The 25,815-nt window shown below is 41.9% G+C and overlaps 1 protein-coding gene across 3 annotated transcripts in view; it reads left to right on the forward strand.

Annotated features, from left to right (window-relative positions):
• Positions 1–5,075: 5,075 nt before the first annotated feature.
• gria3b (glutamate receptor, ionotropic, AMPA 3b) overlaps positions 5,076–25,815 on the forward strand; it is a 76,509-nt gene continuing 55,769 nt past the window's right edge. For all 3 annotated transcript variants that reach the window (XM_029513324.1, XM_029513323.1, XM_029513325.1), the window contains exons 1-2: positions 5,076–5,256; positions 5,759–5,917. In XM_029513324.1, the coding sequence (XP_029369184.1) occupies positions 5,178–5,256; positions 5,759–5,917 (238 nt within the window). In that variant the 5' untranslated portion in view covers positions 5,076–5,177. The remainder of the gene's footprint in view (positions 5,257–5,758; positions 5,918–25,815) is intronic.

The following is a 25,815-nucleotide window of genomic DNA, read 5'->3' on the forward strand; positions in this document are numbered from 1 at the left end:
GCCAAAGTCCGTGATGGGTTCATGACGCACACAGTGCCATTCAAATAGATGTACTGGGGTAGGCACCTTTCCCTCGTCCCCTAAAATGTATCATGTCATTTATCTTATATCACATGATGCATTTTCATTTTCCTCATGGGGAGTTCATGACTCCTCCTGAGCGTCTTTTCCATCGAAATGGTCTCCTGCTTGACATATGCCAAGTTTTGTCCCTTTGGAGATTTTTTTTTTTTTTTTTTCAGACTTTGTCAACCAAATGTGATTTTGACATTGTTCAGTGTTTGAACACATGTAGATTTGTTGTTTCTTTACATCTGTACGACTCTGTGCCACAATGGCAAGTGCTTTTCTATCTCCTCAGGCCATTGCCTTCCCACAGTTTCTTTCATGGGAAGAGGCACTGACAGAATAAAGAAAAGCTCTTTGAAAGCACAGTCTCTTATCAGGCTCCAACATCTGGCCAAGACTGATGGGCTCTTGGAGTAGCTCTTCAAATATCATTGAGTTTGAGCTGCATAATGCTTATTTAACTGCATCTTTCCTACAATACTAATTCACCCCCTTTCATTATGTCTTTTACCAGGGGAAGCCATTTCCATGATTACTGAATTTAGTTCCACAGCCAGGTGGGATTGATGTGAGACAGTGCACCAAAAGGTAAAATGGAAAAGGTGAGTCAAGTCGTACATGACCAATTCCAATCATATATTATGAGTCAGAAAATATATAGAATTTTAATGCTCTTTAGTGCTTCAATTCATGAAAAGCAGTTTTCCTTCTGCACAAAACGTCGGCAGAGAATCTCACTAAATTGGGATTTGAAATTATCATCATCATTGATTCAAAACATGCGGACTTGGTGCGTTGCAACTCATTAGATTAAAGCCCTGAGGTAATCTGCGCCAGATTTAAGAATTTATCCGAACACCTGGTTCTGTATTAGCAAGTCACCGGATGCAGAGCCTCTCAGCTGGAGCAGATGTGTTGCACCAAGCCTGTTGTGTTCTTGTCAAAACAGTATGACATGGGCAAGAGGGACCAATGTTTTTTTTTCTCTCTGTCACCGAAGAATTAGTTTGTTATTCCTACATGTTATCTAGCAATCATGGAATAATCAAATCAGAACAAATTTACTTGCGTGACATCTTTATTTCCAGCTCCACTCAGATCTAACTGATTCTTTTTCTTGAATTTCTTTTTTGGCCTGTTTCATCCTTTTTATCCCATTGATAAAGGCCAGATCCCCATGTACTGCAGACACCGCTGTGCTGACTCCCGCAGTTCACCTGGGGAGGGTATACACAGCCATAGGCCTCCCCCGATACACATGGAGCTGCCACCTTGTTCTTTTCACCTGATGCTCTGCTAGGAGGGTGTAGCACACAGAGTTTCAAAAAATCTCCTGCAGATTTGAACTGAACTCTACGCAGATGCCTGAACAGCCAGTAGGAGTCACCAGTGCAGCCCAAAGGAACACTGCCAAAAGGATTTTGTATAACTTTAGACATTGAAACGATAAACCTAACCTGAGCACAGCAGCTGCTGGTGGGCTCTGCTTATGACTTATGACTCTGTGGAATTACAACACACACTTTTTTAAACATTTTTTTTTAGCTTGAAAAAATTACAAAATTCAAGCTCAAATTGGCTCTTCATCATGTCCAGAGGTGACACTCACACAATACCTTGTTTTGAATATTTGAATATAAAAGGCAGAGATCTCAGTCATTGCACTCTTGAACTGATGTACATGCTGATTGCTTGAACGAAAAGATTTTATTTTTGTTACACAAAGATCAGCCACTCCAGTTTTTCTCTTTCCTTTTGTTTTAAATACTAGTTTTTTTTACCACACCTATTAGCCACTAAAATCCCTACAAAACCAAAATAGAATCTGGAGTTATTATGTTTCATATAATTTGTTGTGGAAAGAGGACGAGACAGGAAATGTCAGGAGAATGGGAAATGACTTGCAACACAGGCCAAAGCATTGGAGCCATTACAACACTGTCTGTGGTTATATTGTAACCATGCATGGTGGTTCACATACTACTAATGTGGTCCAAATGGATCCATCCATCCATCCATCCATCTTCTACCACTTTTCAATTTCCTGGTCACGGGGGTTGTTGGAGCCAATCCCAGCTCACACTGGATGAGGGCGGGGTACAACCTGGACAGGTCACCTGTCCATCACAGGGCCAACACACAGAGACAGACAGAGACCAACAACCACTCACACTCAGACCTACGGGCAATTTAGAGTCTTTGGATGGTGAGAGGACAGGGAGAACATGCAAACTCCGCATAGAAAGGCCCCAGAGCCGGGATCCAACCCATGACCTTCTTATTGTGGTGCGACAGCGCTAACCACTACGCCACCTTGCTGCCCGGTCCAAATGGATATTTATGATAATTTAAAATAAGATATATGATATGAAAAGATATCTAATGAGATAAACTAAAATAAAAGCTTTATTGTCCCAAAGAAAAAAATCTATCTATCTTGGTAGAAGCAGTCTATAATATCTGCCCTTAAGTGTGCATACATATGTGTTCCTCATACACACCTCCACAACATCTATATACATATACAAACATGCACATATATGCATACATACATTGAAATGTTATGTTTATGGAAAACAGTGCATAGCAACCATAATTGTGGAATAAAGTCAACTGCATTTGCATTAGCCTCAGTCAGCACTAATATAGCAACAAGTCATAAAGGTTGTCATCTCATTTTTAGTGTATAATCACAAGACTGAGGCTGAGTTTGATCATGAGAAAATTTGTGATCTTATGCCAGGATGAGTGTGAAGAATGATTCCGTCATTGTTAGAAAATCCCATGTAAAAATAAGTATACCAGTGGTTTGTGGATTCCCATGGAGATGGATGATGTCATTTTTAATAAATGTTGTTGTCTCTAACTTATTTGATCACATATCCTCAAAGAGGCAGCGATGAAGATCTAATCCTATTGTGTTAGGAGGGGCAGGCAGGGAGTAAATGAATAATTCCTGCTGGTGAGGTTTTCACTGCTCTGAGCTGTAGTCTGTGAATTGCCATCATCATCATCATCATCATCATCATCATCATCATAAGAGAAAAGACTACATCTTTTCATCTATATTTCAGTCCTTTCATTTTACATACTCCAGTAACACTCCTTTTTTTCAAAATCCAAAAAGGCATATCATTTAATTATTTGTTTCCACATACTGTAGATCATATCTGTGAATTTTTACACTTCTGACTCCTGACATAATTGAATTCCAGCAGAGGTTGAGCCTTGAGGATAATGCAGTATGTCCACAAATGTCCTAATTGCAAATAATGAACCACAAACATCACCATTTAATATCAATTATATCAAGGTCTTATCACAACTATCTGGGCACCCCTTGTTGCGAATAATGTTCTTATCATTGTGAGGACTGTTTGAAATGGTGCATGATTAGCTCAGTTCACACTGGGAAGCAGCATGCACTGTAAATGAACAATTAAATGGCTCCTTTGTTATTTTTATAGTTAATTATTTTATACAACCTTTTAGTGAAACAACATCGTGGGTATCCTCCTGTTTCCACTAAAACAACCATCAACATCTCTAATTCAGGAATGATGTGGTGAAAATTTTTGCAGGAATGGCAGAGCAAAGAAGTCAGCAGGTTGGCAGTTTGGCATTGGTCATTATGACTTAAGCCTTGAAGGTCACATAACTGGCTCCTTACGGCTTTGACACAGAAGCTGCCGAGACCAGCCAATCAATGGGATGTCATTTCAGATTCGTCCCCAGAGGCCCAGTGAGTTGTGGGAGCAGAGATCAACTTTGACCCTGTTTGGATAGGAAACATCGTTCTCTGATGGCGGGGTCATGACACATCATTACCTGATTGATGCCAATGATTACCAGCTCGCCTTCAAACACATGAGCTTGGTTATCTTGATATGGTGTGAACAATACATACGAGAAACCGTTGTAGTCATCATCATAAATCCTCAAACAGTAGGTCATGTTAAGTCTTAATGTGCTCCCCTAGACATCAAGGCAAATGCAGCTCTGTGTTCTTCTGTGTTGTTTATTTTGTAATGACTTTTGATTTCCTGCATTATAGCAGCAGAAACACTGCACAATTTACAGTTATTAGTCACTTCCATTTTTGTGAGATCAGGTATCAAAGTGTGAGTGCACATGCTGTAAAACAGGGCACATGATGTTCCCTAGGTTAAAGGCAAGCCAGTGCATTGCAGTATCAATAGCCTAAGTCTCAGCCATTTGCAGTGCAATTAAAAACTCCATTTTCAAAGGCTTTGCTGAGGGTGATAAATGGGCCAGTAATCCCTTAATTGTTCTCTCAGGCAGAATCACTGGAATGATAGATGTTTCATTAGAGATTGAGCCAAACTTTAAAGTAAATAAAATAAGTTGTAGCTTTTATTGACATCGGTCAGTTTATTAATATTACTATCGCAAAACAACACGACACCTAAACAACACCTAAATGCTTTTCCCAGATAGGCAGAATAGATACAAACACAAAGCGACTCTTGAGTTGTTTTGGTGATCATTTTCAGGACCATAGACAGTTCTGTGTTTTTCGCTCCTCTCCTCTCGCTGTGCCAGGACAGGAACTTTCCGCCCGTGTCCTCAGTGCGGGGAATAACCGCAGCTGTCCGCTGATCTTCGGGATAATGCAGCAGCATCTGGAAGTGGCCGAGCTGTTCGCAATCACCGGCCACCTGAGACTGCGGTGTTTCTATTGATTCAGCTAGCGGTGGGCTAATATTGACAAGTGCCGCGCTCGTTCCGAGCTGCCGTCATCCGGCGGGCTGAGGCTTTTTAATTCAACGTCAGATCAAGTTTGACCAACACTGGCCCGCGCTGCGACGGGTCCAATCGGAGTTCAGATCATCTCCCTGTTCCCTCCAGCAGCCCACCCCAACCCTCCTCTCTCCCTCGCTCTGTCTCTCTGTAGCTCTCTCCCTTAGTTGCAAAAAAAAAAAAAAAAAATGCTCTGCAGCTGGGCTGCACCTCAATGAACCTAATTGGCGCACTGTGAGTGACCATCATCTCTCCTCTGGATTTCCATCGCGCCCGACTTCAATCCAGAACATATGAATTTTCTTAGATCGAGCCTTTTAAGGAGTTGAACAGATAGGTCGGAGAAAATGGCACAACGCGTGGTTTTGTTCCTACTGTGGCTGTTTGACAGATCATACGCAGGATTTCCCAACCAGATTAACATCGGTAAGTGTTCCTGTTGTGTTACCACGGGCTGTGGACTGTTTGCATGTGAAGAGAGCAGATGTAATATCCTGCAATTTTTATAGCGAAAAGATGTGAACGGAGCGCAGAGCTCTGCGCAATGCCAGAGACTAACTTGATTTTTTTTTTTTTTACACATATACTGCAGTCTTAAAACCGCCGATTGTTGAAAACTAGACCTAAGCTCCGTGTGTCGTAGACGGTGTGATAGGATGGTGATTGTGCGCAAAGAAGTGGAGTGTACAATAAGGAAGACGGTCAGTCCGAGCTGAGGAGTAAGGCGCGCTGCTCAAAATGCATGATAGTTATTCTTCCATATAAAAAATGAACCTGCTTTATATGACTGTGGGACAGCCAGAGTCCCACAGTCCCTGACTGAATAAGACATTGTCCTGAGCTGACACTGGACTAAGTATGTGAGTGTGACAGCGTTGTCTGATCCTTTTTTTTTTTAATTATTTTTTATTTTTCCAATCTCTTCAAGGGGGGCTGTTCATGCGTTCCACGGTGCAGGAGCACAGCGCGTTCAGGTTCGCTGTCCAACTCTACAACACCAACCACAACACCACTGAAAAGCCGTTCCACCTCAACTACAATGTCGACAACCTCGAGTCGTCCAACAGCTTTTCAGTCACCCATGCATGTAAGTGTGCTCCTGTTTCAGCCTCTCTGTCCACAGCCTCGAAGCTTCTTGTCCACGCAGAACGAGGAGAATTATTTATGTCCAAGTCATATGGAGCTTATGGAGGCTACAGCTCAATGTAGGGGGGAGAGCAGTGAAGTTCATCATGCTCCCCCGTGGTTCATGAAGTCCCAGTGGGGATTACAGAAACATCTGCAAACACAAAATGTCTCTAGTGTACGCTGTGTTCCTCCCGCAGTTCAACTTGCATAGCATTCTTTAGGTTTTCCACCACAAAATATGTAGTATGTTTTATTAGTCATGAGTTTTAAAGAAGGTTTGACAATGCGTTCAATCCACAATAAAAAATGAACTCCTCTGGCAACATGCCTGCTGGCCTTGAAGACTGACTGTGGCCAATTACGCAAACACTGTCACTGACTTGTCACATGGCTTTTCTTAGCATGAATCAAAATTTGATGGGAGAATGTTGTGTTTTATCATCTTTGATTGACATTACCTGAATGGTTCAAGAAGAAATATTAGTTAACATAAAAGCATATTTAGTTTTGTGTTGTTTTTTTAATGCACTTTAATATTTTGGTATGGTTATTCCATGGCATACTGGTTCACACCTATTTTGATTTTTTGCTGGTCCAACAAATAACTTGCTTTCTATGGACACCCACTTGGCAGCGGTTTCTTGAAATAAGCTGAAACAGAAGGGGAAAAGAGGAAGAAATGGAAGAACACCATTCTGTGGTGTCATTTCAAATGATAGCTTCAGTTTGGCCAAATGGCCGACTTTGGAGACGTAGCTCTGTGACTGGTGGGGTTTGGTCCATCTAACGGTAACCCCAGTGTGGCACAACATGAATGTCCCCTCTGCCTATCCATGTGCAAGACCATCCCCGCCTGCTCTGTCCTCTGACTCCCCCTATGCTACAGAGCATCTCCCCCAGCATTGCAGAGTCAGCTCATTAGCAACCAGCCCTCATAGCACCTCACCGTGCTGTCATTGGGTGAAAGGGGAAAAAAAATCCATAGCGCCCCAACCGATGCCAGCAAATGAGTTGGGCTTAGACCTGCAGAGGAGGTGGGTCTGAGCAGTGAGGGAGATGAAGCAGGGCGTCATATCACAAGAAGCAGAGCTGCAAGTGCCCTAACGAAGGCATCCGTAAGAAACAATAAGAAAATGAGAGAAAAATAAATAACAGATAGTGCTGTGCAATTTCACGCATGTTGAAGAAGAAGGGAAGCATAGGAGAGAAAGACTTGATATCAAAATCTAATTAAATTCAGCGGCAGACAGAGCTTTGGTGAGAGGAAGGGGTTCCTGAGGGAGCCATGGCCCCGTTTCTCATTGCTACGTCTTAGCATCTCCATCAGAGCACCGTGTCAGGACTGCACTGAACTTCGGATGCAAAAAAACTATGAACCATTAATGACACACACAAAAAAAAAACAGTGCATAGAAGCAATGTTTTATTTTTTTACTGATGAAACATTTAGAGGGTTATTGTCAAATGTAATTATAATGTTAAGTACGAGCATCTTGCCGGCTTTGATGTGCCAATTAATAATGTGCTCGAATTGAAAATTTCCACATTTGGCTGAATGTTTGGACTACTGCATTAGATAAAAAGATGTTTTTCTACTTAAACCACTCAGAGTTCTCTTTTCATTGTAAAATAATTAATAAAAAAAATCAATAAGCTTTGACAAAAGGGTGTTGCTGCTTTGGAAACTTATTTCTGTAATGCACAATGTGAGACCTCTTTTCTCTAGATGGTGCACTAAGACTCTTGTCTGGCTGAGCAGACAGCTCATGCTGAGCTCACAACAGTCCACAAGCACCTCAGATTGTCTCTACAAATGTAGTGAACAAAATAGAGATGACGGTTATTAAATATCACTTATCTGCTGGCTTCCTGGCCATTGAGACTCAGCCTGTATTAGGTGACGGCCTCCTGTGTTCTGAGTTTTAAATTTGTCATTGCGCTTGTTTATTTTCCGGGCTGTCACAATTATTTTAGTGGACATTCAAATTCCCTTTGTCATCAGTAGTCCCACATGGATGACTCAGACCTGTGCATACAAGGCACACACATCTATATTATGATCGAACAATCTGAAACAAGGTTTTACAAAAGTGCCATTTATGTGGGTTTGGGGAGTAAATCTATTTTGAGACAAGCTTCATTTCTTCGATAAAGATGAGATCTAGCTGCCTTAGGCCTCGCAGAATCATTGAAATGACTGCTTTTTTTTAAAAATAGTTTTTTGTACTACTGTTGTTATTTTGCTTCAGTGTTTATTTTCTTTACTCTTGGAGAGAGTGAGTGCCAAAGCCATCTACTGTGACTTATGTAGATCACTCACCCTCATTTGCTATACATCCTTTAAAAGTAAAATAAAAAAGAGAGATGAACAATAGGATGTGCATACAGTAATTCAAATTAAACTTGTTAGAGTTTGCTTTTTAGAAACAGAATATGCAAATCCTTAGGTATGGTGCAGTCTTATTTCAGAAAACTTTCTTTCAAGTCAGTTTAAAGCCTTTTGCTATTAATTGAATTAGTGACCGGCAGCAAAACAATGTGTGGCTTCAGTAGTCCTCAAGGCTTGGCTTTGTACTGCAGAGGCATGGTATGTGCTTTGGTGGCAAGACTGTTGTTGCTTTGAAGTGACATCAGAAATTGTGAAATGTGTAATTACCAGTGCCGGGTCCATAATAGCTGTGGAAGCTCGGAGTCAGGTATGCTCAAAGAGGAGCAGTTCAAAGCAAAGGCTACCAGTCTGAAGAAAGCAGAGCAGACAGCATTAATGTTCCTGATGGTCACAGCCAGGCAACTTAATGATACTGCCATCTTTTTCTCTCCTGTTTACCCTTCCTCTTCTTCTTCTCTTACCTCAGGCAGAAAAAACCCCCATCAAGCCCCCTAACCACCTCTCTGTGCCACACTATTTATTAGATTACTTGCCTTGATTCCTGTTCAAGGAAAATTTTGCAATGCTTGGCTTTTGAATCTCATCTCCGTGATCCTCATTCCTCATTCTGTCATTAAGCTAATGGTCTGTGTCCCCTCTGCCAGCCCTTTTACATGTGCCTACCCCTCTTTTATTGAATCCTCCTGGTCCTGGCAGTAGCAGATGCTTCCTTGCCTGTGCTGCTCACCTTCTCGCTGCTGTTCGTGACTGTACACGAAAACTGCATACCAACGCTGCCTCATCCCAAGAGTATGGAAAAAAAATAAATGCAGGATAAAACAAGAGTCACTGTGATTGCCTTTGTGTGTTCAAAAGGCGAGAAAGATGAAAAAGACGAGAGAAAAGTCGCGACTGAAAGGTGTGTGCGATGCGGGGGGTGGGGGTATTAAAGGAGATCTTGAGAAATTTGCTTTTTGATAAAGCTTAAATCTCTTTCAGTTATTGTAGTAAGTAAGGCTAAAACTAACGAGCTCCAGCTACATACTACAGTGCAGGCATGAGTGTGGTATTAATCCTCAAATTGGAAGAAAGCAAACAAGTAAGCTCTGTCTCTTAACAGTTAATTTCACCTTGTCACCTTATCTGCTAACAGTTCTTGCTACAGCTATTAGCATTGTCAGTAGTCAGAAAGGGATTTCACATTGTGTATGCTGGAGTTGCATTGCAGATAATCCAGGGTTATGTGTGTGATAATATGTGTGCAATGTTGTACGTTCAGTATCATGATCGGGAACATCTAACATCTGTGAAGGAAATTTGGGCAGCAGCATTAATGCAGCAGGGAACCCAACTGCTGCCTGCTTCTACTTGGACATGTCAGCTTCATTGATCTGGATTATCATAAAGATTCAATAACATTTAGTTAATTTATTTATTTATTTATTTGTTTGTTTGTTTGTTTCTTGAAACAACGCATTATTTGAAACATCATCTCCACTGACCTTTATGCCCACCCAGGCAGTGCCAGCTCTGCACGTTCCCCAGAAACACTAATATCTCTTTACACTGGCGGCCTCCTCTATGACTGATCACATGTGGCAAATGGCATATGTTGTGAGGCACAGATAAAAAAGCCCTTATCCCATCTTTGCATGCATTGTTGTGTATAGCTTCTGGGGCTGTTGTAGGTGATGGTGATGTGTGAATGGATGGTAAACAAAGCAACAGGAGGCATGCTTTTGCAGCACACAACCTGACAGAGACAGGCTATGGTTGAGAGAAGCTCCTCAGGTGATTGTAGTGGTGCCACACTTTTTCTCCTTGCAGGCTGTAACTCAACTTGAAAGGTGTGACTTGGGAAACATGGCAGAGAAGGCTTGGAAAGAGAAAGGAAGCTGAATAGTGGGAGGGTAGAGATGGAGGCTGCAGTAAGAGAAAGTAGGAGTAAAAAGGATTTGATTAAACATGTTTTAGAGGTTGCTTATCTTGGAGGGTATATGTGTGTTGTGTATGTGTATAAGTGTTTTTGAGCGAGTGTGTGTGTGTGAGAGAGAGACTTCTTCAGGCTATGGGGGTCGAACCGGGACACGCCATCACAGTCCAGCTGTGTTGGAGGCACAGATGGAGGTTTGTTTATGGATGCTCAGGCATGTTCAAATGTACGCATGTGTGTGCAGATATGCACGGAGCTACACTGACAGAGTGGGCATGTGCAGTCACACACACACACACACACCCACATCTCCCTCTTCTTTGCATTTGTGACTGAGTGAATCTCAGTTTTACACTCCCATGATGTACTTCACCATTCATCCTTAGTAAAGGTCACAGTAAAATTATTACTTGCTCAAGCTGCAATTGTTCCTGCACAAAGCTAGACCAGTTCTAGAAAATTCAATTTTTGAAAAGGACATTCCGACTGGGATTGATAGTAAAACATAAATGCATGTCAAGGCTTTTTTTTTTTTTTTTTCATCTTTTGTGTATCAAGTTTTTAAGCAACATGACTGCACAAAAGTGTCTCAGAGAAACATGAGCCACAGTACAGTAACATAATGGCCAGCAAGACAGGCGGTCTCCAAAGACCTTCTGAGGTGGCTGGGTGTGGGTCCCACTCAGATGAGTGGTACAATAACAGCTCTGGATGAGGTTACATGCTATGGGAGCTGGAAGGCCTCTGAGAATGGAGCAGGACAACAGCAGAAGGGGGCAACTGACAGCATAAGATGAGGCTGAGACAGGGTGGAGCTTTTGTCACATTTTATAATCTGACTGAGGTTTGAAAATGTCCAAGAGCACTATTATCATTATTTTTCTTAGAAAATTACTGTTAAATTACACATAAAACAAATTTTCACTACAAGTGTTACAGTAACTGTAACAATAATACAGAGAAAGACTTGAGACATTTAGTCCTGGCTCTACATTGTATATAATTTCCTTGAAGCCCTGTTCGAATGATTACAGTGACTGGTAATATGTGCTGTGATCACATAAGGTTAAATCACATGCTGAAAATACTCCAAAGGCCAAACCTCCGAGGAAAATATTATTTTGACCTAATTTTCTGTCTATGAGATGCTGTCCGCTGCATTTTCTTATCTTTTTTCTAAATTCAGGCATATAGCTGAAGCTGTAATGAGATTCAGAATAGAACACACAGAATATACTCTAAGGCACATTCAACACAGTGAATTTTTAATCAGAATATCAAAAGATCCTCTTAAACCCAACCTGAGGAAAAGTGTTGCGGTCGGTGCTTTATTTGTCTTGGAATCAATATCGCTGGCAGATGTTGTTTGATGAAACAACAGCTTTCCTCCCTCGCTACTTTTGTTCCTTCCAATCTCCATATATCTTTTATAAACATTGTGCATTTGGCCATCGGATTAAAATACATCACATCATAGATTTACATTGCTACTTTTCTACGTTTCTTTTTGTCTTTTGTGCTATGCTGAGATGTAGTGTGTGTGTATGTGGGGGGGGGTCTTTGAATTTCCTATTAATTTCCTTCATCTATCTACTCAATTTTCTGTGACAACTGTGTTAAATTGCAAGTGAGAGGAGGGATGGGTGTGAGTGGTTGCTGGTCTCTGTGTCTTTGCCCTGTGATGGACCGGTGACCTGTCCAGGGTGAGACCCCGCCCTCGCCCAATGTGAGCTGGGATTGGCTTCAGCACCCCACGACCCAGAAACAGATAAGCGGTTGAGCAAATGAATGAATGAATCAATGAATGATGCAGTGAGTAGCTTTTCATTTCATAAACTGCCATGTTGGAAGACTCATCCTGTAGTTGTGGAAAAGATGGTAATCTGTTTCGGAAGAGTCAAGTTAATGGCATGCATCAAGCAAAGCAAACATCTAAGGAGATTACTGAAACTACTAAAATTTAGTTAAGAACTATCACATTCTTATAAACTGGATGGAGAGTGGGGAGCCATAATCTTCGAGGAAGAAATGTGGTCAGAAAAAAAATCTGAATGATTGTAAAAAAACAACAGCAGAACTCACGGTTATGTTTAATAGTGAAAGTAAGAGCAATTTCACACGCACAGTGTGAAGGGAACTCAAGTGATTGGGACTAAACAGCTGAGTAGCCTTAAGAAAACCACTTATCACTGAGACTAATTGGAAAAAAAGGCTTCAATTTGCTAGGGAGCATAAAGATTGGACTCTGGAGCAATGGAAGAAGGTCATGTGGTCTGATGAGTCCAGCTTTACCCTGTTCCAGAGTGATGGGTGCATCAGAGTAAGAAGAGAGGCGGATGAAGTGATGCACCCATCGCACAAGCCTGTGGGGGTGGTGCTATGATCTGGCGTTGCTGAAGTTGGTCACGTTTAGGTTCAGCAATGTTATGTGCCCAAAGAATGAAGTCAGCTGACTTCCTGAATACACTGAAAGATCTGGTTATTCCATCAATGGATTTTTTTCTTTCATTATGGCGTGGGTATATTCCAAGATGTAAAAGATTCATCAAGCTCAAATTGTGAAAGAGTAGTTCAGAGAGCATGAGACATCATTTTCACACATGGATTGGCCACCACAGAGTCCGGACCTGAACCCCCATGAGAATCTTTAGGATGTGCTGGAGAAGACTTTGTGTAGCAGGCCGACTCTCAATACAAGATCATGGTGAAAAATTAATGGAACTCTGGCCGGAGAGAAATGTTCTGACATTGTAGAAGCTGATCAAAACGATGCCCCAGCGAATGCATGCCCTAATCAAAGCTAAAGGCAGTCCAACAAAATATTCGAGTGTGTGACTTTTTTTGGGGGGATGGGAAATGTATATATGTATTTATAGTGCTATATTGATTGTGATATTAATATGATAACAGATGGTTTCATCAGTATCATCCATTCTGTAAAAACCTTGGTATGCCAGAAATACTTTAAATGTATTACTACACACATTGTATTGTTCATAAATCTTTTAAGAATTTTTATAAATATTTTACAATTAGGCCTTCACATCTGTAAAGGCTATTTATGACAGTCACAAACAACGAAAGCCTTAACCACTGACAAGAATACGTTCCAAGAATAATATGTGGAACACTGACCCATATGTGAGCTTTATGGGGAATCTATGAATGCAAAGCGTAAATCAGGCCCCTTTTTCATTTGCAGACATGATACAACATGACAGCCCATCTATGCACTGCACATCTGTTCACCACTGTTCAAATAATAGGGTGGATTTTGAACTATAATTCAACAATGACAGCCTAAGTCTGTGCTCCCTTATTGAAGATGATATCAGCGGTGCGTTGTGATGAACAAGAGGAGAAGGCTGACCGTATAAAAAACAGTGATAAACACCATCAGAGACCGCACAGAAGGAGACAGAAGATCTTAGTGGTGCTTTAAACCCATTTGCTGCTGTGCTGTGTGCAAGGAAAAACTGTTCATGATGAGAAAAAGCCTGTGCATGTGGTGCATGTTAAATAAAATGAACAGGGGACAAGCTGCTTTTGAGAACTATTCATCTCAGGTGCATCAGGGATATGTCTGCCAGCAGCCCAGATCTGTGTAATGGCTGCCCCCCCCCCATGAGCAAAACCTCTCAAGGAGAGTCGGGCCTGTAGTTTGTGGCAGAGATTATTTTTCATTTCAAAATGTAATTTATCCTTATTCACCAGTTTTGCAAAGCAGGGTTAGAGTGAAGAAGAGAGGCAACACATTTTCAAAACTTGTCGCTAGTAAAGATCGCTGACATTTCAGTCAGCATTTTTTACTTGTGCTCCCCCTTTCTGTCTTTATCATTTCGCTCTCTCTCTCTTTATATATATTTAATCTCTCCCACAAAGCCCATTATAGCTATGTTCTTGCAGCAGTTGCAGTCACACTCAGCTGGCTATTGGCCATTCACTACACTCCCCTACAATGCCAGTAATCACTGAATCAGTAATCCTCAAGTTGAGCTAGAATAGCACATTGTGCCTCATCAGAAGTTGCTGCATTGGTCTAGCTTCACTGGGCCCAAGAGAAAAACAAACTCTGTAGTTTTCCTCAGCAGGAGCCTCTGACTGCATTGCCCTAACCAAGGTCACACAGCTTATGAAAGAAAACACTTCTGAGCTTCTTATTATTCCTCAACAGCCCAGAGAAAAGCATTAATTGGCACACATGTGCTGTCTAATCTTGGCAGTCCACTTGGACTGCATTATCAGCTGTTTATTGTTGTATGCGTGTGGCTGAGTATAATTTCTCTGCTAAAAACCGTCAAAATGAAGAGGACTTCAGGGCGGTGCTGTGATGAATGCAAAACAACAACAGGGAGTGTCATGATAGACTCTCCCAACTAGTAAATATTGGATCCCAGTGCGGAGGACGCTTCCAGCTTCCAATTCTCCGTCTGCCGACTGAGCAGATTGATCTGCACGTTTTTGGCCTGTTTCGAAAGAGGCATTCGCTAGCAGAGCCCTGCCAAAGCTGCATGTCTGTGCAGAAACGAGGGCTCCATCATAACTGATTGCTTGTGACAGTTCACGGTCGCCGGGCCACTGAAGCATCATAACCTTGTGAAACTAGTGTATGGGCATTCTAGCATAGAGGTTGAAGGAGAGGAGGAAGAGGGAAAAAAAGAAAGATATTAGCATTTTCCTTGCAGTGATACAGAGATGCAAATAAGCCATGCCGTGCCATGAATAGGCTCTGTTGTTAATATTAAACACATCTTATGTAATGAAAGACATAATGCAGCTCAGCACCTCTGGAGGCAGGGTGAATTTATAGACAATTACTGCAACTCTGATTGCAGTTGAAGATTGAAGACAGTAGCAATGTCAGAGCATTGGATCTGTAAATGTGTTTGAATAAACTGCTGATTATGCAGAATCACAGAGAATCTTGAGTGAGGCCTGAGGTACAAACCCAAGCCACTCAAACCACTTTAGTTGTGCTGGCCCCATAACAAGTGCCAATGTCTTTTTGAATCTACACCGATTCACATTGAACACATCTGCATAAATGCTGTCAAAGAGTACAATAATAATGAAATGGCCATGAATAATCAGAATTATTTGCTTGGTTGTAAATGACTGAAAAGCTCTACGGTCCTTTGACTGATCCGCTGCTCAGTCACCGACGAGGCGGTTGTCATCGCTGTCCATCACCTAATGATTGTAACCGTTTGTCAAACTTTCATTAAGAAGGTGTATTTTTAGGTGTAAAAAGGAAAACATGTTCACTTGACACAGTGTTGTCGTCTTCCTCTACTCTTTCTGAGGCTCTCTTGTTCTTAGTGCTCACTATCCCCATGAGTGAGAGTTAAGTGAACATGATGTGCTTGCTCAGCCATGACACTCCTCTGTTTCTTCCTCCAATGGTTAATTCGGAGAGTGCTGTTGTGTGGATCTTGCCATTTCACACATGGCTACGTAAAACCTGTGGGCGGTTGCTCCCAGGCCACTCTTAATGTTTGTGTGTCCATGCATGACTGTGTGATGAAATATTGAAGTGTTCTTATCAATGACCATTGGGTAGCCAGCAGCGTGATTCCTGTCCCTTAATTTTATTATTTTTTTTCTGCCTTCTTTATCTTGGTGGCTTGGCTTTATTTTCCACAGCGTGGTGTGCAGATCGGGAAGGCAAACTTCATCTGGACCCATGACAGAGCTAATCCATTGCAGCTGCAGAATGAAAAGGCCGTTTGGAGTGAATCCATTGCTAAGGCCTCAATAGAAAGCTTCTCTCAGAAGCCAGTGCCCTTTGCAGCCTTGACACTGCTAGAATATGATGAAAAAGGACTTGGGAGAGTTCAGCGGCTTAGCTATGTTTATGAATGAAGGAACAGTGGAGAAAAGAGTCACAGTTTGAGGATGGAAAGATAAAGTCACTAACCACTATGTTTGTGAATGCCCGTGTGTGATGGGAACTGGACTGTAAGTAGATACAGTTTTCTTATCCTCAATCTCCCCTGTCTCCGACGCTGAACTGAAGCAGGCTACTTAACCAGAACCTGCTGTCAGAAGGTGTGTGGGGTTCGATGTGCTTCTGGGGGTGAGCTGCACACTTTAAGGGACTGTGAAGAGAACAGCAATCGAAAATGGCATGATGTCCACATTGACATTAAGTTACCACAATGACACTTAAAATAGGTGTGGCTGAGGGGGAGTGGCACTTTGCTTTATGTTCTCTCGTTTTCTTGTCAAAACTGAGGACAGTATTTTCCTCTTGCTGATTGCCCTAGCTGCTGCCGCTACAAGTTCCATCCCTAAGCTGTAAGGGGATAGACTTTGGGTCTTTTATGCATAAAGAGGCTTAAGTTTGGAAATTGCTCTCAAGTGTCCAAAGTTTGTGAGACGTCAGTAAACATTTCACTCCCAATTTCAGGGATTTGTCTGAAAGTAAAGTTTTTAGCCCTAGAATGTCCTGTAACATGAAGTATTTTGAAGTGAGAGCTTGTTGCACAGGGAGCTTCCTTTTGTTGCATACAGTACCAGCCATCTTTTTTTTCTTTTTTCAGAAGTTAACACAATCTAGAGCTTAAGTATTGAAATATCTCGCCTTTTTGTTATTCCAAAATGGCACACTCAACTTTTTGATGGTTTTGATTAAAAAGTGGGAGACATTCATTCAAAACTGGTGTTTCCATTCTGTGCAGTGTAGGCACTTTTGTGCCTGAGGCTTCATTTTTGTTGAACCAATTGTCTGAAACCACAAAAACATCAAACCGTTTTAATAAAAAGTATTTTTCTTGATTCAATTTCATTTGGGCTATTTCTGAATGGAAAAAGGCTCCAATGGTGGCTGCCGACAGAGAGCTCTGTGTAACTATGAAATTGCTATGTCATTAAAGCAACCATAAGCTATATTTCATTGAACTTCACTGTATTGGAATGTGGTGGTAAACATCTAAAAAATAAAGAAAGCCAAAATGCTCTCCATGGTCTCCATATAAGGTGAAGAAATCAACCAAATCCTCACTGACATTTCCAGGCACTCCCCATCCTTATCTTGCTCATCCAAATTAATTTTGCTATTACTTCATTCATGCATTCCTTCCATCCTCTTAAAAAACAATGCCTTATATTCAGCCCATTGCCGTCGCTCTGTCTAAGCAAATACTGAGTCTCAGGATGTGTCCTAACTGTTGTGTTTTAATGTTAAAAAGTATCACTTTTGCTGTACCCACCCCATCTATCCACACTACTTTTTTCCACACGTTTTTGTGCAACTGAAATTACTGTTGGAAAATGATGCTGGCCCTGTTGGAAAACTCTTAGGTTGTGCTCCAGTCAGGATGGGCAGAAAGTGACGCATCTTCAGGAGCCTCACTTCCTCAGAGGGTCTTATCAGTCACGACTCCCACACGGGGGCAAATTAACATGGATGGGTAACGCAACCAGTAGGTTTGGTTACCTGGAGCACAATAACTCTGCCTTGAATATGAGGAGCGCTTGGCTCCAAATAAAGGGCAGGCAGATAAGGACTAAAACAATCGTGTATTTATTGCAATAAAGTAAAAGTTTGAAACTATGTTAAGATCTATTTGCAGTCAACTTTTGGTCGCAACAGATTTAAAATTCAGAGACTTTTGTGTTTGCTGATCATTTGACCATGTGTCTCATTCGTTAGAGGTTATCCTTGTTCTGACAACTATTTTGTAGCCTCTGACTAAATTGCACCCTATTAGCAAACATCAGACTGTGGCCAAATTACACAGATTCCTTCTTATTGGCATTGGTGATCCGTTTATGCAGATAATGAAAAGTAGTGAGTGTCAAACAGAGCATGTATTTTCGTCCAATACAAGAGAACCTGTTGCTCTCTTCTCTTCAAGTTGCTACATGAAGTGGCTCTAAAGTGGAGCCACTTGCTGAGAACTGTTATTGGTTTTTTGGGGGGAAATTTGCTTTAGAAAAGTGAGGTGAGTGAGGCATATTTTAAAGGACTACAAGGCAGGGCTCTGAAATATATAGGATTACATCTCACTGTCATAGCCCTCTGTTTTCCATCTCTCTTTCTCTCTGTGCCACCTCCAGCGTTATCATTCAGGCATGGAGCACCATCTCAGCAAGGGTGCTAATAAGATGAAAAGTGGTGCAGGACTCTACATACTTAACCAGACCTGGATTGAGGCTGAAAGGGGGAGAGAATTCTTGAAGTGATGTCTTCAAGGTTAAACAACTAGTCCCATCACCTGTCCTTGTTGACTTATTCCACTGTTCTTCACAAGAAGAGGAAAAGAGCAAACAACTAGAATATGGAAATTTCAAGGTGTCTTGCTGTCCTGTTTTGGGAAAAAAAAAAAAAAACAGATGCTAACACAATGCAAACGAGTTTATCCGGGAACACTGCAGAACAGAAACGACTGATGTACAGTATGCAGTGGGGCAGGAAGAAAAGTCCACTGTTTTGACATGGATGGGAAAAAATATATGCGCATGACAGACAGCCACCAACTTTATTCAGCTTTCTTTTCGAATGATCCAAATAAGAGCAGGGACAAGAGAGATTTTCAGCTGCCAGGTATTTCCCCTGCTGTGCAGAATTGGATTCAAAACAAGTCAGTCAGGTACAGCGCTCTGTACCTGAAATACCACCTCTAGTCTTTACCCAGGCAGGCCCAGTTCTCCTGTACTCAGGCTGAATATTTTAGAGGCATCCTCTTAAACCGTTATCTGTCTGATAGAGCTTTTTTCACTTTTCTCCTTTTATCTTTTTTTTTTTTTTCTTAAAGACACGTGCCATGGAGTCCGAAAGCGAACAGTTTCCTGTGATACAGCAAGCTAATCTACTTAGCTTGTTTTAAGGCAGAGCCCCAGACCACTTCTGAATGTTTGTTATTGTGGTCTGACATGTTGAGCCCCGTCTCCCTCATCTTTTGTTAACAGCTGTCCCAGACGCTTTTCCTCCTGCAACTCCTCTAATTCATCTCATGCCCTGCTACGGAGATGGCGACACGATGGCATGTTGAGACGCGTTGGTGTCTGCGCATCCTCATACAGACATTGCGCAACCAACACCCATCTTCATCTTTCACCTCTTCCTCACTTCATGCTCCATTCGCCCCTCTTGCTCCACATTCATCTGCAAAGAAGAGCCCGCTTTAGGCCTGCAGGGCTGATTGGGAGGATTAGTGTTGTGTGAGGGACTTTGTCACCAGCTTTCTGGGAAATCCAATTACAGAATATCATAAGCCTTACATGTTTCATACTCTGCCGAATCCTCCTTAAAATGCACACAGCTGTACTCAAAGGGTCAGTGTTTAGCAGCCATCCTTGCTGTGTACTGTGCTGACATCTTCCTGAAGGTGAGAGGATCTTTGACAGGAGAAGACTCATCCCATAGCACTCCTCTCACCTCTGCATTGCAGCAAATTGTGGACTGCATGAGTCTGCCGAAGAAAGGGTTGCTCAACATGATTGTCTCGGAGCACGGCTCTTGAGGTGAAGCAAAGGCCAAGGGTTTAGGTCTGTTATCTGCTTGCATAGATAGGCTTTAATTGCATCTGTCAAGGAAAAAGCATGCAGACTGTGGGCATGGGGGAGCATTCAAAACAAAATTTCTGCACATGCTGTTTGAGCCCTAGCAAGCTGATTTTCCATCAGAATTATTCAACACGACATCCAGTCTTGCAACTATACCATCCCAACACCTTTGAACTTTTCATACTGCCAACGTGGGGAACATTTCATGAGCATTCTTGTTCAAACCTTCTGCTCTTTTGCTCTATATAATGATTTTTGCTAGAAGGCAGTTCCATGATAATGTGGACATCACTACAGACCTGGCTTCTCTGTGGCAATGGCACCGTTTTTGACCTGCAAAATACTTTTGAGCACCGTCTGTTGTACTATGCTGAAACAAGAGCATCATGGAAAGACCTTGAAGGTGAAAATATCTGTCAGAAGGAGATGGAGTTGAGAGTCACTGACTCCCTTGGGGATTTCTCACCAGCCACAAATACAGGGCTATAACATCAAGATGGCAGGTGAAGATAGGAAGGAGCTGGTGGTTGAAGGGCTTCAGCGAATAATGAGAGGAAAGAGAATAGTTAATGAAGTCTAGTGATAGGGAAGTACGTGCTTGTAGGGCACATCTGACCTCAGTAACTGTGCTCCTCAGGTCAGTTTCTCATCTTCACTGCACCATATACATGGTAATTTCCAGCAGTCAAACCTTCAATGTGTCAGGCATTATTAATGTTACAAAGGTTTGGAATGCTAAAATTCTATGCAGACAATGGAAGAGACCTAATCCTCAGATTTTTATTTTTTATAAAGCTGTAATTCACAAAAGGGAATCACAGATTCATCAGCATGAGCTGCGTTGGAAGGATGAATCTTAAATAACATTTTCTATATCATTAACAGTGTGTTTCATCATTAAAGCATTAAATATCCTGGTATATAGTATAGACAGGAGTAGATTATACATGTCTCAATCAACCTTTTCTTTTTTTCCCCCTGCTGGATCCTGGTTTGATTTGTTTTTCAATTTGGCTCTTTTATTTAAAAAGACTTGATCATTACAGAAACTATGGCAATTGAATTCACTCATATCTCAGAATTGTTCAATGACTTGGATTTCAATTAATATTTGGTTGATTAGAAAAGCTGACATTTTTTGTTTGCGTAGAAGTAATCTTCCTTCAGCTCACTTGCAAACCAAGGATTTGGCAAACACAATCATAGCACCTAATTTAGGTGTGATTCTCAGCTTTAATTCAGTCGTTCTTGCTAACAGCAGAGAACTTCAGTGACATCCTGTATGGACTGACTGGGGTCTGTAGTTTTACACAAGATTTCCATCTGAGTGCTCAGGCACTGTATGTTATGGAGTAAGTGGTTTTCTTATGGATGACTTTCAGGTCCAATTTTTGAAGCTTCAAAGAGAATGCAAATCCAGCTAACCAGAATTTGAATTTTATCCTTTCACACGTATTTCCATAATGTCCTTTTCAATTGGACACACAACTTGCACATAGCAAAAAAACCCCAACCAAACAAAAAAACAACTGTAATTTGACTCATCTAAATTCATACAAATTCCCATAAATTCATTTAAAAACCAGTATTACCTGGTAACTGTCCTACCTTGAGACCCTTCAACTCAAAAAGTTAATTTTAATATATTTAATTAAAATGTAATCCCTCTGCCATGCTAATAATCCTTATCCAATGCAGTCAGACATGGTATTGATTAAAAATAAACCTTGTGTTATCTCCCACATTGCCTTTGGATCAAAAGTGTAAGTGTGAATAAGAAATGTGATAAAACTCTCACACATGCTTTTGCCATGTTGGAATAGAATTTGGTTTACTGTGATATTTAACATGTTTTCTGTTCAGCCAAGCACTGAAGCAAAAAACAGACTTGTTTGATTCATCTTGTTGTTTTTTACCAGCAGCTTTACAGATAACTATTCCCCATCCAGACACACTAATCTGTCCATCAAAGTTATGGTGCAGTAACCTTTTTTGCTGTGACTTTTACTAATGTAAAAGCAGAGAAGGACATGTGTTGGGTGCTCACAATCTGCAGTGGTATATACAATAAAACCTACACGTTCATGCTCGAATACCTTTACCTGGCTGTAGTGTGATGTGTAAATCTTTATGTAAGGGTTAAACAGCAGTGCTCCCTCATGCACAGCACATTTCTTCATGTGCGTGCGAGGCTCAAAAAATCTAAAGTTTTTAAATCAAAATTGACTGTGGACGTTATAAACCTGTCTTCATCATGTGGGAAGGCTGAGCTCCAGACTAGCAGGCCTTGGTGACAGAGCATCTCTGAGCCCCACTATCATCCATCATACCCTTCAGCATTCAAACGTGTGTGTAAATGTCTAAAAAAAAACACACACACTCTAACTCATACCTGTGGTAGGGATTCCTGATCCGGCAGCAGGAGCAGAGCACATGAGACAAATTAGTACGCCAACAAATCAAACAATTTCAGATGTTATTACAGTTTTTCACTTATAAAACAAACACTTTTATTTTGATTCAAGTCTATTTATTAAATGATACTTTGTGTTATAGCCTGTGGTATTGTATTCTGTTGATGTCATGTTATATAATTATATGGCAAAGGCAGGTGAAACTACACAAGATATCCATTAATTATAAAGTGAATTGAAATGTTTTCTGCTCTTACATGTAACATCAGTGATAACTCGTAATGTGTGCTGAACCTGTAATTGTTAGTTTTTGAACTAAAATCTTTGAAAACTAAAAAACAAAATAATGTTTTGTAAAACTGACATGACAAGACAATTTCAAGATAAGTTCACTGAATTCACTGACAGTTTGTGAATCGTCTTCATTTATCCCAGCCAATAATTTGGAGTGCTGGACTGTAGATGCAGATGCGACGGGATGAGTAACAGCGTTCTTTCAGTGTTTCACAGCACCATTGCAATAGAGTTGATCTAGAATCTAGGTCTGCCATTTGAGTTAACGGTTTGAAGCACTTCACATCTCTGTATGACAAGAGCTGATGCAATCCCCAAGGGCACTTAGGAGCTATCTCCCCGTGACAGCATCCCTTCTTCAGAGCAGGGGAGGCTTGTCCTGATGTCAGCTGGTGGAAAAAGAGCGGGTTGGGGTTGGGTGGAGGTGGAGGTTGGCGGGGGTGGGGAGGATCATTGGACCAGCGGACCAGCGGGAGAAGGAGACGGAGACACAAGCAGAAAATGGAGGAGGCGAGCCAAAGAGAAAATGCAAGAATGTGGGTTTTGTTGAAAGAAGACAACAGCTAAAGAGATGCAATCATCATTGACATTTACCGTTCCTGGTCCCCTTCCCAAGGCTGTGCAAGGCTCTGGCTCATGGGCCGCTAAAGAGCATGGAAACCCACATACTTAGAGTGCATGAAAAGGCTTTTTCGTTTTTTTTTTTCTAATGAATTAGCCTAGCTTGCCTGCAGGATACCACATATCCCTCTGAACTAGCATTCCAGGCCAGCCATCTCAAGTGATGCATCAGAAATGTAACATCCCTGTAGCACTGCCGAGTGTCCTGATTATAGAAGGGAATGAGGGCGGCACACTGTGTGTGTTTGACCAGTGAACTGGAGATGGGATGCATGGTTCCCTTGAGCAGGAAGGGAATGGGGGAGGAGGGGGAGGAGGAGGAGGACGCACGGTTAGCTGCAGAGGAAGGGGAAAAAAAGGGAAAAGAGAAAGAGCTGATGAGAGAAAATTATCTTTGTGTTGTTTACCACTCAGGCCTCATGCAAGCTCCTCTAATGAGTCTGTGTACATGCACATGGCAGTTTGACGACTTGTGCAGAAATGTGCATTGTACAAATTCAAGGTGACACTCATACACTCATTGAATTATATTAACTGATGTGTTATTTCCTCAGAGTTGGAGACAGGTTGTCTGCCTCATTTCCACCTACAGCACAACAGTTATTTTGTGTTTATTTAATTATTGACAGGGATGAAGCCCTCGCTGGGCTGTTCTCCGCAGCAGTTCTTCCCCTGACTGTACAGCACAAAATAGTTTCTTTTTCTTTTTTGTCCAACACCAGTATCTGCTCGACTGATAGAGCAGGGCGATATTATGGGAGAAACAATGTGAGAGGCGAAAGAGAGAGGAGCACTCAGGTGGAGAGAGATACTGCCATGCTTGAAGATGATGTATGCTTTGGGGGATGACCAGATGGCTGAGGCAAAAGACAAAAAAAGGAGAGGTCAAAGAGAGTGGTGAGGATGGAGGAGAGGAGAGTGGAGAGAGACAGTGAAGCGTTGAAGTAGGAGGGGATCAGTACTGCATGGAGAGACATCTCTCTGGAAGGAAGGGAGTAAGGGAAAACATACCTATACCCAGTGTGACTCTTAATCCAGAAGTTTCCTTAAGTGAAACTTTTCGGGGGGGTTGCTGTTGTTCAGTGTATACAGTGGTTTGCTCATTTGCAAGTTTATCAATATTTGAAAGGTTTACAGAATACATTAAATGCACAGTAAATTAGAAATCTGGCGCAGCCTCTAACAGAAATGTTGATTAATTAAAAGCTATAATATTATTTTAAAATATGCAAATTAAAGACAAAATTTAATAAAGCATAGGCCTCACAGATGGCCAGCTGTTGGCGATAAGAGCCAGCAGGACTTTGCTGCAAATTGCTGTTTTCTTACAGAGGTTAGGGTTTTTGTCGAAGGTTGTACTGTAGCTGCCAGAGGAAGAGTCATCTCTGCTGATGTGGCAGCACGTTTACTTAATCAAGCAAAATCAACAGAACTGCTAGCGACGCTCCACCTGGTTCACTATCAGCTCCAGTCAATACTAAATACCTTCAAATCTTTTGATGTCGCAACATGTGGCGAGGAGATTTGCTGTCCTTTGACTATGGAAATGGATCAGAGGTTTTTGCACAGCACAGCTTATGGCCCCCCATCGAAGATCAATAACGCTGCTTCCATTAGTTGTATGTTGTGTTGTACTACCTGTAGTGGCCACAGTTTATGATGTGTGGCTGTGTGGGGGCAGCCCGGTAAAACCATGTAACCTGTCACAGATGATGCTCATGAGGACAGACTCTGCAGAAGGTGCTGAATTGTGATGAGAGGGAGTGTGCCTGAGGTGCAGAGCTGCAGCATGCTGGCAGGTCTGGTGGAGTGAGACTCCGTGGCCCCCGGTGTGCAACTCAGATCACCATAGATGAAGTTGCTCATGGGATCCCTTCAACGCAAACCTTTCTGCTTCTATAAGGCAGCAACCCTGAAAAGGAGGGAGCACAAAGACAGTGTTTCACTAACAGGGGCCAAGATGAGAACACAAAAAGACGAGGGTATAGGGAGAGAGGGTTTGAGTGTGTTGTGGACATATCTGTTATTGAAGCATGGGCTTGCTCAAAGCTCAACCTAATAAGCAGAGGACAGCTGAGCAGAGAGATAGAGGCTGCCAGATCTGGTCCCTTAAGATAGGTTCTGTGTCAGTACTGGCCCAAATTAAGAGAGATTGCAGAGAAAACTGGGCCTCCACAAGGTCTGGAACTCCTACTGGCTCCCATTCAGTGAGGGAGATTGCACCATTCACCCTGCAGCACTTACCCACAATACTGCTGTCCATCTGTTGATTCACTTATCAAGAAGCTGTGATGTGTGTGTGTTTATATGCCGGCATGTGTGCATGTGGTGTGCACGTGTTGCCGACAATGGATGCTTATACCTTGGGAAAGTTGTCTGTACCAGGGCAGATAGGGAAGGAGGAAATAGATTTGGAGGGGGGGGGGGGGGGGGGGCAAAGGCAAATCCTAGCAGTGACTAGATCTCTCATTCACAGAGCAATTGTGCTTAAGAGCCGATGTCATGTCGTCCTTTTAGCATCGGAAAGGTTTGCACCTACTGTGGCACCATCCCAGGCAGAAATAGCGGGTGGGGTGGGGGGGTTTGTGTATTGCACTTTTGGATTTGTGTGTTATTTCATCTTGTCCTCGATTAGAACGGAGGCACAAAGTGCAAACAGTCATGTTAGTGATGAATTGAGCTCTGGCTATGTGTGATGCATCTTATCATACGTCACC

The sequence above is a fragment of the Echeneis naucrates genome, chromosome 10 (assembly GCF_900963305.1).
Source record: "Echeneis naucrates chromosome 10, fEcheNa1.1, whole genome shotgun sequence".
NCBI classification, from domain to species: Eukaryota; Metazoa; Chordata; class Actinopteri; order Carangiformes; family Echeneidae; genus Echeneis; species Echeneis naucrates.